This window comes from Anarhichas minor, unplaced genomic scaffold (genome assembly GCF_050575085.1).
Source record: "Anarhichas minor isolate MPS153535 unplaced genomic scaffold, ASM5057508v1 ptg000004l, whole genome shotgun sequence".
Classification (NCBI taxonomy): domain Eukaryota; kingdom Metazoa; phylum Chordata; class Actinopteri; order Perciformes; family Anarhichadidae; genus Anarhichas; species Anarhichas minor.
In genome coordinates this window covers 4,488,786-4,501,739 of record NW_027466450.1, presented here as the reverse complement: position 1 = coordinate 4,501,739, position 12,954 = coordinate 4,488,786, and the positions used below count along the sequence as shown (strand labels likewise).

The 12,954-nt window shown below is 45.6% G+C and overlaps 1 protein-coding gene across 1 annotated transcript in view; it reads left to right on the top strand.

Annotated features, from left to right (window-relative positions):
* The window catches only part of myo16 (myosin XVI), an 89,942-nt gene that overhangs the window by 68,413 nt on the left and 8,575 nt on the right, over positions 1 to 12,954 (top strand). The window contains exons 29-35 of the mRNA XM_076107069.1: positions 2,613 to 2,715; positions 3,388 to 3,484; positions 3,609 to 3,882; positions 5,614 to 5,996; positions 6,096 to 7,352; positions 9,616 to 9,771; positions 10,254 to 10,339. Coding sequence (XP_075963184.1) covers positions 2,613 to 2,715; positions 3,388 to 3,484; positions 3,609 to 3,882; positions 5,614 to 5,996; positions 6,096 to 7,352; positions 9,616 to 9,771; positions 10,254 to 10,339 — 2,356 coding nt within the window. The remainder of the gene's footprint in view (positions 1 to 2,612; positions 2,716 to 3,387; positions 3,485 to 3,608; positions 3,883 to 5,613; positions 5,997 to 6,095; positions 7,353 to 9,615; positions 9,772 to 10,253; positions 10,340 to 12,954) is intronic.

Here is a 12,954-nt window from a genome sequence, read left to right as displayed (position 1 = left end):
TTCATTCTTACAAAGTGGATGAGAAAGAGGCATCGGTATTCACAGAGCAGGTCACAAATGCAGCTCCATAATCATACAGGTCATGATTTCTATAGCCATGTCTTCATTACCTCCCACTGATGGATAAACGTACACATTTGTAGATTATTGAGTTACCTCCATGATTTCAGACTGAACACTGAGATAAAAATCCATAAACAAAAGCAATATGAGAATGTGGCAACACATTTGTCTGACAGAAAGGAGCAGCTTCAGGGAGGAAGCGAGTGGTTTAAATTCGAGCTGCATGGCCTTTACCACCTTTGTGATGCTCACTAACAGTAATCTGATGGCCTGTTGGTCACAGAGAACCACGTTAACGCCCCGTCTCCTTCTTCCATTTAAACTCTTATCAAAGGGGTTATTTCACTTCTTTGGTTCCACATGAAGCCCCTTAGGGTCTTGTAAAAGTAGAGACCATCGATGGTTTTCATATCCTCATAGGGGAGGTCATGGGTTTACAGAGTTCCTTTGTAATTTGATGGGCCATGGGGGACAGCGTGTGCCGTCTGCAGGACTGGTATTACCATATATGGAGAGGGTTAGGGAGAGTTCAGACAGACCCCACTCCTGCAAATCAAACGCATCCCACATTCACGTGCACTTACTTAGTCACTATTGACAACACAAGCGGTTTATGATTCCAGCCATCTGCTTGTTATATATATGTGTGACATCATCAGCTCACTCTGCGTCTCATTGATAACAGAAGGGGCCGACTGACAAAATGCACGGTCCAACTGATATGGAGTTTTGGGGTTTTGTTTACTCAGCTGATATTCCTATTTCATTCAGAAAATGTCATTATTTCATACTTACAGTACACAGTATATATATATATATACAGTATGCTTACATATTCCACATATCCCTGGGGGGCTGTAGTTACAATTTGGTGTGGCAAAGACAGAGACTGGGCTAAAAAAGTGTGGATACCTAAGAATATTGATGTGTGTGGGTTGCCCCTGTATCAGGTGTCTGCTACCCTCATTTCCTCATAAACAAGTCATTTTAACCTCCAGGTCCTGGACAAAATTATAAGGATAAACTGAGGAGTTGTGTGAAATCTGTTGTTGATTATGCCTTTTTATTAGATTCAGTAAAGCAGCATGAGATGCATTATGTAATACAGCAGTACTCTACGATACTATCTTTATGATTAATCCTTTGAAGCAGCTTGTAGAAAAGCCCTAGAGTGTTTATTGTGCGTCTCGTGACTACACAGTTATCTCAGCTTGCATTAGTAATTTTGTATAGTAACATACTTTCTGTGGTAGCTGTTGACATTTTTCTTATATAATATAAGTATAATATTTGCCAGAACAAACACACACTGTGGCCAGTTACACCATTTGAATTGTCTTTTTTCTTCTTCGGCCCAATCCCAATCTCTACACTCAGACTCACAGACTTTGAGGTGCGCTCCGTGAGGGTTTAGGGCTGTCAAACTGTTAAATCAAAGAGTGTTTTAGGTCTCTCTTGCAGACATTTTGAGCCCTTTATGAACCCTTTCCGTAAGTCTGCATTTCTGCTGACTTTGCCCAAGGGAATTACCCACAGTTCATAGCAATGTGACGTTACCAGTGGAAGCATGTAGACGTAAAAATAGGTAAACAAAGCGGGCGGCACATGGGTGTTCAGCCTGGCGTATTAAATGTACCCGTTGTAATTACATTGAATGTGTTGTAATTCAGTTATCCTGTTCTACACATGACATCTGTTGCACTTCTGTCCATCCTGGGAGAGGGATCCCTCCTCTGTTGCTCTCCCTAAGGTTTCTTCCTCTTTTCTCCCCGTTAAAGGGGTTTTTGGGGGGAGTTTTTCCTGTTCCGATGTGAGGGTCCCGGGACAAGAGGATGTCTTATGTGTACATATTGTAAAGCCCTCTGAGGCAAATTTGTAATTTGTGTTTTTGGGCTATATAAAAATGAATTGAATTGAATTGAAAACATTAAGGATTAAAGATGGAACATAAAAACGCATGAAAGCAGCGGAATGGAAGCAGCGACTATATTACACAGATTTATTCATCAAACATTTCATTTTGACATCTAAGCTGTTTTGACAAAAACAAGTAAATAGATTAATTGAAATTACCTTTCATCTTGTGAGGAAAGAGCCTGGAAGACATTCAAATTAGGGAGTCTTCTTCTTCCTCTTCCTCCTCCTTTTTCTCTCCTTCTTCTTCTTTGCAGTTCACAGTTTGACCTGTGTGACTCTCTGACACTTCCTGGAGTAGGTGGAAAGGGTATTAAAAGGGGCGCTTAGGAAGTAACTGCTCATGAATGGGGGAATGTTTCATTTTCATTTTTTTAAATCTGTGGTCCAGGCATTCAACTTGGTAATTCTCTTCATAAACCGATGAACCGTGTCCATCCAGCTGACCATTCATAGCAACAGTTACCTAGGGCAACACCAATAGGAACAGATGCTGTTTGGCTGGTCTGCCGTATGACCCCACTGACCTTTTAACCCATTGTTTCTGAAAACAGGAGGTGATGCTACGTCCCGTCTCCGTTTTTAATTTTAGCATTTTAGCTCTAACGTTTTCCGTTTTTATCTGTGTGTCTCAGATATAAAGACCTTGTGGTCCCAACTTTGGGAGACAAGAAGAAATTGTCACCAGAAGACAGATGTCGCTCAGTTCTGCAACAGTCCAAACTCCAGGGATGGCAGGTGTGTGTTTGTGTGTGTTTGTGTGTGTTTGTCTATGTCTTGCCTCTTTTTCTGTCTCCAGCAATAACAAAAGATTTGCCAAATAACTTAATCCCTGACCCTCTATTTGAAAGATCCCATGGAATCTTTGACAACTCGCTCCAGCTGTCCCACCTCATCATCATTCTCCTCACACACACACAGCAGCAGTGTGGACCCCCCCTATGCTCTGTCCTGTCTGCCACACTGCTGTTGTGTCTGAGTGTGTGACCCTACAGGTCACATTAGCTCCCGCCTCGCATACGCACTCCTCCACAATGCTCAGCAGACATCTTTTCATGCACTTCTGCTTGACACACTCACACACGAACCGCTCCATCAAGTAGCGTGCGTTGGAATGCATAGCGTCTGTTGAAGTATGTCACCCCCACAGTTCTGTGCACCTGGTATCTAAATCCAGGAAGTGAATGCAGTCAAAATGCAAACTCCCTACTCCCCCCCCCCCCCCCCCCCCCCCCACACTCCACACCCACCTATTGTCATACATCATTGCCACATCAATGCTCTCCCATCTCTCAGCTGGCATGTCACACTCGTGTCAGATTCCCAACAGAAGACAGCCGGACTCCCAGAAGCTCATGATGATGGCAGTGTAGAGTACAACAACGATGACTTGTGTTGTTGTGTGTGTAGATCGGCAGCAGCAAAGTTTTTCTGAGGTACTGGCAGGCAGACCAGCTGAACGACCGCTGCTACCAGCTTCATAAAAAGATCATCACCTGCCAGAAAGGTAATATCCAAAATAATGAACCAACAACCCGTGATGCTCTTTTAGGTTCATCTGTGTTTCTTCCCGTGACACCTCTGACTTCTTCTCTTCCTCTCCTCCTCTCCTCCTCTTCCTCGTGTCTCAGTGGTGCGCGGCTGGCTGGCCCGACAGCGCGTCCGTCACAGGCTGTCATCGCAGCAGAAAGAGGAGTGCGGTGTGCAGCGTTTCCTGCAGGGGGCAGAGGACATGGGGCTGCGAACCTACGACCAGTTGGTCATCCAGAATGCATCCGACATCGCACGAGAGAGCGACCGCCTACGCTGCCATGGCAACAGCCTTCTCAACACCCTTGGCAACAGCCCACCGCTTGGTGAGAGGCCCGAGCCGGTGGGCAAGGAGGAGGATCAGCCTGTCAGGAGGTAAATTAGCAAACACCTCCTCAATTCACACGCCTTCATTCAGGTCTGAAGGTAAAGATGCGAGAGCATTCGAGCAATATCGATGTACGGTTATTCATTTTTTCCCATCTGTTATTTGTAGTTATTTTGTCCCCGTTCAGTTGCTTAAAAAGTTCACCTGTTGTTTGGATGATAGACTTCCACTATTCTGCTGATTACGTCGCACTAATGCAACCCATCAAGACTCTATTCTCACTGAAATAGGGCTTTTATTACTAACTACAGTATAATTCATTCAGTCAACAATCTGCAGTTACTGTCATTCCCAGGATTTATTATATGAAGGAATCATTTGCTTTGTTTGTGTGTGTGTGTTTCCGCACAAGTGTGCCAATATCTGTGCGATATATTGTCTCCATTAATGATTGTATCCCTGTGGGCTGTAGGCTTTTAATTGTATGTTTTGTGAGAGATAGTCAGATAATGAGCAGCGTTGTCAGATTGTGTTAGTATTGTGTTGCACTTATTGTGTTACCCTTAACTCCACCTCACCTCATTCTAATATAACATACCATGCCTGGAGCAAATAGAATAACACTAGAGGGCTGAGTTAGAAAGGGTTAAATAAAAAAGTAATAAGAAACTCTTCTGCTAAATGAGCAACCTTCATTTTGAAAACTCACTTTTCAAATTTTTTGAAAAATGACTTGTATATGGTAATACCTGAAATATGAAATATGACTTGTGCATTTCAGCCCTAATAAACCTGCATACATGTGATATATGTTGTGTGCTCTGTGGCACAATGCATAATTAATGCATTTATTATTTCAATAGCATATTTCTTTGCCTGCAGAGGAAGCATCACCTTTTGCGCTGATTATTACCGTTGTTAATAATTCATCTCAGCGTGACAATGATTGGTTACTATCGTTAATGTCTCAATACGTTTTGACAAGATGACAAAATATGTGTTCACTACAGTTTTGCTTCTAGCTAACTTCAACTTTAAAGTGCTGTAAAAGTGGAAACGTCTCACTATAGCATATCATTTACATCAAACACCGTATTGACATTTTTTTATACTTTTGATATAATTTAATTATTATGTTGAAACATACACACACACATGATTTCTGTGTCCTCTGTGTCCTTGTGCGTGTAGCATCTGCTGCTGGGACAATAGACAGGAGCACAGGGAGGCGTCCAACAGGAGGACTGGTGTCCGTAGGCGGACTGGGAGAGGAGTCACAGTTGTCGCGTACTAGAGGGGATAATATTGACCCAAACTCACCTAATTTCTCTGCAGGTTTTCAGAATGCCTTCCCCCATCATCTACACACATGCTCGCCCCCCCACCCCCACCCCCTGCCTGCAATCCTGGAACCAACAGATGGCTCACACAGATTAGCAAACGAAATATTGAACTTGATGGTATCACTGGAAGGAGATTAGATTTAAAGCATAATCTCTTTGGTCTTTATCCTCCAATTGGCCTCCTTAGCTCATATTTGTGGCATGACAGTTGAAGCAGGCCTACTTTGGATTTGAGCATACTGGTGATCGAAATGACATCATTAACTCAATCTGGATCAGAAAACCATTGGATGGGAAAAAAAGGTTGTGCCTGTAACTTTTATGCTTCCTTTGGGAAAATCATGAATCCAGCACAAGTGATGGCGATGCAAACGGTCAAATATGTTTCTCTTTCTACCACTTGATTATAAATTCTGTTGTTCTTCCAATTTGTAGGGTTGTGGAGAAAAGCGGAAAAGTCTATGACGGTCCCGTCAATGGGGGCAGTCGAGTTATTCGCCACTTTCGGTCCAGCTCAGTACCCATCCCCCTCGCCATGGAGAGCATGCTCCATTCCTCTGCCAGTCCATCCATCAAACCAGCCCTGCAGCAGGTAGCTCATACCAATGAGGACGCAGCAGGTGGGGGAGGTCTTTCCTCTCCCCGGAAGCAACCTCCGCCCAAACCAAAGAGGGACCCCAACACTCGTCTGAGTGCATCTTATGAAGTAGTTAGTGCAGGGTTGACGATGGCAGCCAAAGAGTGCCCCACTCCAGAGGGGTATGGTTCGCCCGCTGGAAGCCCTCCTAAGTCCCAGCTGTCCCCAACAGACCCTGCAGGTAAATCGCCTCGACTGGTCTTTAAAACATGCAACAGATGAGGCTTTTCCGTGCCTTGACTTTCTCTGTATTTAATTGCTTCCTTTATAATTTCCTCAGCCTTGTCCAAACCCCGTCCCCACAGTGATGACTACACAGCCATGAGGAAGGTGCCACCCCCCAAACCGAAGCGCAGTCCCAACACTAAGCTGACAGGCTCGTATGAGGAGATCAACGCTGTTGCCCCCTACATTCACCAGCTGCGTCCTGCCGATGTAAAGCTAGCCTTGCTGTCCCGTGCGGGGGGATTTGGAGGGTTTCCTGGTTTGCTGCAGAAAGCAGCCTCTGTGGATGCCCCACAAGGGTTAGGACTGAGCCTTTACCAGGGCCAATATGAAGAGGACGTGTACATAGAGATGTTTGGCTCCCAGCCACGGGCTCGAAGTCTCCAGGAGCCCCCTGATAGTCCAGAGCTGGCTGACTCGGAGGCCGTCTATGAGGAGATGAAATATTTTCCTCACGAGGATGGCGCCGCGCCTGCCACTGTGGTTAGCAAGGCAGCCAAACTGGAGGCACTAGGCTTGGGCCTGGTAGGATTGGGGGCGTCTCATGCTCAAAGCGGGGACACCAAACGGTTGGCAGCAGGGGTGACCGCTGCCATGGACATCGCTTACTCACAGAGCACGTCCAGCAGCGGAGTTCCCAAAACTCAGCATGGCAAAGATGGCAGCTGTGACATCCCTGCTCCCTTCCCCAACTTGCTTCCCCACCGTCCACCTCTCCTGGTGTTTCCCCCCTCTCCCGTCACCTGCTCTCCCGCGTCAGACGAGTCACCCCTCACCCCACTAGAGGTTAAGAAGCTGCCTGTGTTTGAGACAAACCTGAACTATGCTACCGGCCCAGACAGCCCTTTGTCCCCACAGTATGCCCGCCAGAGGGCTGACTCCTCCCCTAGCCTCACTGTCCTCATGCCAGAGAAGAAGTCCACATCTCCTCTCACCCCTCCACCTCCACCTCCTCCCCCCAATGCCCCACCTCCTCCCTACAGACCTCCTTCGTACTTCCCCTTCCCGCCTGAGGCTAACTTCCTGTCTCTGACCCGAACGGCATCTGTCACAGGGAGCTCGGACTCCCCAAAAACCTCATCCTCTCATAGGACAAGTGGCGAACCACTTGGGAAGCCACCTCCCTACTCCCCAGTGAAGATGTCACGTCCTGAGCCCCGGAGAGCACACTCGTGCTCCTCCTCTCCCCTGCTGTTCAACCCAGCCAATGGCAGACCCCTGACCAGCCCCCTGGATGAGCTCAACACTCTGTTCAGCTCTGGTCGCACCCTGCTGCGGAAGTCCACCTCTGGCCGCAAGATGCGAGATGGAGGTTTGTCAGTAATGTTCACGCACGCCCACACTCTCACACACATCTAAATCACTAGCAGAGGAAATGCATCTACATGCATGGGTCAATGGTCCATTTGCTGTTGGGAGAACTGTGTGTGTGTGTGTGTGTGTGTGTGTGTGTGTGTGTGTGTGTGTGTGAGTGATACAGAGCATGTGTGTAATATCCCCCTGTTTTGTGTGAGTCTGTGTGTCTGCGGGTTTACACACATGCTCTGTGTTTGAGTGGTCGGGAGGTGAGATGGAGGCAGCGCCCGGCAGCCTTTCTCATAAATCCCCCTTCTCTACATTTAGAAACTCCTTCCATTGATTCAGGTGTTGTAGCCAGCCACCCTCGTTGGCCCACTTGAGGCGACCCATTTGTTACAGTCTCCAAGTGCAGTGCCCTTTGGCCGCTGCAGCTGCCTTTTAACATGTTACCTAATGAGCGAGCCGGTGTTGCCCATTTAGCCTCATACTGCGCTATAAGGATGATCTAGCTGGGTTTGTGTGTGTGTGTTGTAGCTCGATGCGCTTACATTCAGAGCACATACAGGCTCTCTGGCATTGATGCACAGGTTGACCTTTGCAAAAAAGAGGCCAAACATGTGTCATGCTTAGTCAATGACAAGGGTGGATCTTCAGGTCCAGAGGTTCCCAAACAGATAAATTATTTTGTGGTGCCTTTATGAGCGTGAATTTCCCATTGATACTTGAGCTTGACAAAGCACAGGCATATGAGAGAAGATACAAACTGTGTTGTCCCACTGCGTTTTTGTCTGAGTCTGTTTCCTCCAAGTGTATTTGTTGTGGCTGGGTAAATAATGCATGAGCAGTAGAATGATGAGGATGGGTATCAAATATTTAACAGCTCATTCATGTTCTACTGAAAGCAGTGTCACTGCCCAGCAGCAGCAGCAGCAAACAGGCCACCCTGAACAGTTGAACAATTAAAATCTAGTGAAAGTGTTGTTGTCATCTTGCTTGAGTCTCATATTACTGTGGATCTGTTTACTTTCTAGAAGACAAAGTTGTGTGTGTCATACGTCTATTAATGTAAGAAGTTCAAGGGGCAGGAAGCTGAACTCCTGTGACTCGAGTGGCAGCTTGGAAACAGTGTGTGTGTGTGTGTGTGTGTGTGTGTGTGTGTGTGTGTGTGTGTGTGTGTGTGTGTGTGTGTGTGTGTGTGTGTGTGTGTGTGTGTGTGTGTGTGTGTGTGTGTGTGTGTGTGTGTGTGTGTGTGTGTGTGTGAGAGAGGTGAACTTGGCACTGGGGTTCACAACCTTGCTGTTATTTTGAGTGAGCAAAGCAAGGCGGTCCCCTTAGATCAGAGCGCAGAGGGATGCCGATGGGCTTAGGGGGACGGCCTACTTCTGTTGGCTGTTAGTGTGATACCTGACGCTGTGGGAGTGGCCAGGGGTTACAGTTGCTATCCCAGACATCTCTGTGAAGAGCAGCTGCCTCTCCCTCCTCCTCTTCCTCCCCTTCCTCATCCTCAGGGAATGGGTAAACCACAGGAATGCCAGGGGAAGGTGGTCTTAAGGCTTCAGGAAATTACTGTCGACACCCCATGCCTCGACAGCAACATACAAATTAGCCAAAATTAGATAAAAGTCAAACTTTTCCCTCATTATAGTCTTTACTGTACAAATCCAAATACTCATTGGACTCTTCACAAGCATGCAACGCTCACATGGAAACCCTCCCTCTACCTGGCCTTATGTGCCTCAGAAACACACACCTGCCCCGTGGGACCTATAGTAGAGTTTGCTAAGTTTATATTTAGGCATCTTGTGACCATGGGGGGGGACCAGGAGGCACACATTCTCGGTTTGGGACGGCAGCTGACGAATTCCCATTCACACACTCCACCATGCACATATGTACCCACAGTCTTTTAGTCAGTCGGTGTGTCACAGCATGTGAGCCCCGAGGAGCAGCAGCAGGTCATGTGGAGTCACCTTCCTGCCAGACAGAACAGATGAATCATTTTTAAATTTCTAGATGGGATAGGAGGAGTTGGAGTAAGTGGTGAGAAGATACTGGAGATTAACACATGATTAGCTGAATTATACAATTGTAATATAATACTAAAATGTGTATAGTTTGCAATAAAACCAATTTAAAAACAGACTCCCTGTGCTGTTTTGGATTTTGTTTTACCCCACAGATACTATGCCTGATTTAATCCAAACTTTATCTGACGTCTACTGTATATGACATGTACTGACATGTAGTGTGTTGTCCTTTGGCTATATTCTTCCCAGGATTCAATTCTAATATCAATCTGCCCGGGAGGGAAGATTGTGGCTCTGCCCCCACCTCGCCATCTCTGCAGCTACAGGACAAGAACGCCAACAACCACACGCATCCTCACTCCCAAAGCCCCGCCCCCGTAGAGAACGGCAACCAGATCTCCAACGGTAACAGCCCGCGTATTGCACATGTACGCGCATAATTCAAGAAGAAAGAAATGATCAAGTCCAGGTTGAATGTCTGTACAAAGTGACTGTCCTGTGGAGTGAAGAAAGTAGCTGTTAACTCTCCTTTTGCCCTTTTGCCCAAGTCACAACATAATTACAAAAGCACTGAAATTCATCTTAGAGATGCCTGAAATAAAAGCACTGCACGGTCACTGAAGAAGGGGAGGAGGTGCATTACATGAGACAATGAAACGATCTGAGGAATAAGGAAAGAAGACCACTGATATCATAATAGAGGACCCCACGTTTGATCACAGTGTTCTTTAAATGCTCCGATAGATTGAAAATCACAGTTCTTGAGAAAAGCCTTTTTAACCCCTGCTTGTGTTTAACGGGTGAGATGTCCATCAGTCTGTGTGTGGGAGGACTCGCAGTCAGATTATTTTTGCTATGTAATGTGCTTTTTGATTTTGTGTGTTCAGGGTCGCTGGAGGATGAGAGTCACAGCAAGTTAAACTCCACCAGCTCCGCCTCTCTGCACAGACACATGGACAGCCATCATACTCAGGTAAACACACAGAGACCGGCACTTAACAGCCTAAACGCACACCAACACACAGACAATGACAACACGACTATATCAGGCCTGTATTTTGCTGTGGGTCGGTCGACATTTTGAGTGGACGGGGAAAGTGGCCTCCTTTGAACAACATGTATCACTCATGACATGTGATCGTTCTCTGGCTCTGTAGACGGGTGTATGGTTACAGGATTGAGTTAAATGTCTTGCACACATGCTCTCATGCAGAAACACACACACACAGCCTCTGATATATGCAATTGATAAAACTTTGATGGCCAAGCAGAAACCATCTTAAAGAACTTTCTGAAAACTGAGACACCACCAACTGATAAATGCATGCATTTTAGAAAGCCTTAATCATCTAAAGATATAAACATAGAGGGGCTTACCAGCTTGATCACACTCGCATGACTAACAGCCTGCAATAGCTCTACAGGGACAGCATTACCACGTAGAGCCACAAAGCTCTCATGACGATTATCCTGCGCTGTACCTTCTCCTCAGGTAAAAATAGACATTCAATAGGATTGTCTTTTATTAACAAAGGCCAGCTTCATATTCTCTTTTTTCTTATTAATCCATCATTAAACTGAAAAGAAGAGTTACCACAATATTATAACACTCTTCATCCCTTTTGTCTTGCCACTAAGTCATATACCCACCCTGAAGAATTAGCTTGGTGAGCAAATTACTCTGTATTGGATTTATAGCTTCTTATAACTTCCACTTTTGATCATGCCATTCTATAGAAGTTGAATTGTTACAACCTGTATTCATTGGGAGATCTGGTTACAAATAATACAATCTCTACTGATGAACGGCTAATGTACACTGGATCTGAAAGCTTCACTATCCGGCTCCATCGCGGCTGCTGGAGACAGTCTGCTGGCGTTGTAGCCTGTGTGTGTGTGTGTGTGTGTGTGTGTGTGTGTGTGTGTGTGTGTGTGTGTGTGTGTGTGTGTGTGTGTGTGTGTGTGTGTGTGTGTGTGTGTGTGTGTGTGTGTGTGTGTGTGTGTGTGTGTGTGTGTGTGTGTGTGTGTGTGTCCACCGGCCCCGTCTCTTTTGTCAGCTGAACTATCTTTACGCTGGATGTATTTGTATGTATGGTTCCAGCTTATATAAGTACTATGTTGACTAGCAGTCATTACCATTTCTGCTGAGCTGTGGATAAAATCACAAAAAAATATAATCACAAATACGGATCAATGAAAGCAACTGCGGTTGTTATATTCATGTACAGCCACAAAGCATCTGAATACGTTGCAAACATGTTCTTATGCCTCTAAAACATAAAAGATGTGGGAGAGACAACTTCAAACAATTTTAGAAATGTGGCTGCTGAGCACGGCCAACGCGACATAACATGTACTCTGCTGTTAATAAGATCATGTCCACAGGCTATGCAGTGAACCCGCAAACTCTAACAGGAAATTTGATTTATTTAAGACACCGGCTGTCATAACAACAATCGATCCACAGATGTTACCATTGCAGCCTTTCCTCCACCACATTGGTTTCATCTGGAAGTCACATTATTGCAGGGTACATACAAGTTAAAATGTCTCGCATAACGGCGTTCAGGATGTGAAGGCTCTGCTCAATATTCTATGTCGCTGCGTCCTGTATCCCAGAATGCAGCTGTTTCATCCCGTTCCAGAAAGTTTCACCACATGAAAACTGATTCAGATTCATCACAGACTGCTTCAGTCAATGATTGAGTATCACTGTCGGTGGTGCATGAAGCACAAGAATGAACAAAGCACATAGTGTCCCACTTTCACAGAAGCTAAGGACGTTCGTAAGATACTGCCACTAGAGATGTGGAGGGCACACAATGTACCCACTTCACAATTCTCAGGTTGCCTAAACATTAGGGGTGAACTCAGCCGTTTGAGGCTGCCAAGAAAGTCTGAAGCACATTCGTGCTGCAAATTTAAAAGTCTAGTTTTCCAAGTTTTTACTCAGAATATGTGAGCTATTGGGCTGTATGGAAATGACTATGACTTCTTCTTTCTTTTCTCTCTCTCCCTTTTGATTCTAATGAGCTTGGCTGTTACTCTCACTCCCTCCTTTATCTTCCAGAGAGGTCATCTCAACTTTTCTCCGTTCGGTGCGGGGGCAGCCCTCTAAAACAGCGAGGGGGGGGGCAGGGGGGTTCACTGGAAGCCCTGTTCACATGTAGGGATGTGGTGAGTGTATGCCATTCCTCGCCGATCTCCACCCTTAATAGCAGTGTTTTTCATAGACCCAGTGCGGGATCATGAAAGTAATGATCCTTATCGTGCACAAAAGAAGAGCCTCAGAAGTTTTGTCTTGAGTTTTAATACCCGACCCTCTATTTCAGTATGAAGGAGTTACCCTCCTGTAGAATGGCTTTAAAGAATGTTTAGTTTTGTCCCTCATGGACAACGGAGACTGTGGTCATCCTGCAATTATTGCAGTTACAATTGTTTCCAATAATAACCAATATTTAAAGGGGCAGTTCACCCCTAAATCAAAGATACATATTTTTCCTCTTACCTGTAGTGCTATTTATCAATCTAGCTTGTTTTGGTGTGAGTGGTCTAGCGGAGGAGATAACAGATGTAGAGATGTCTGCC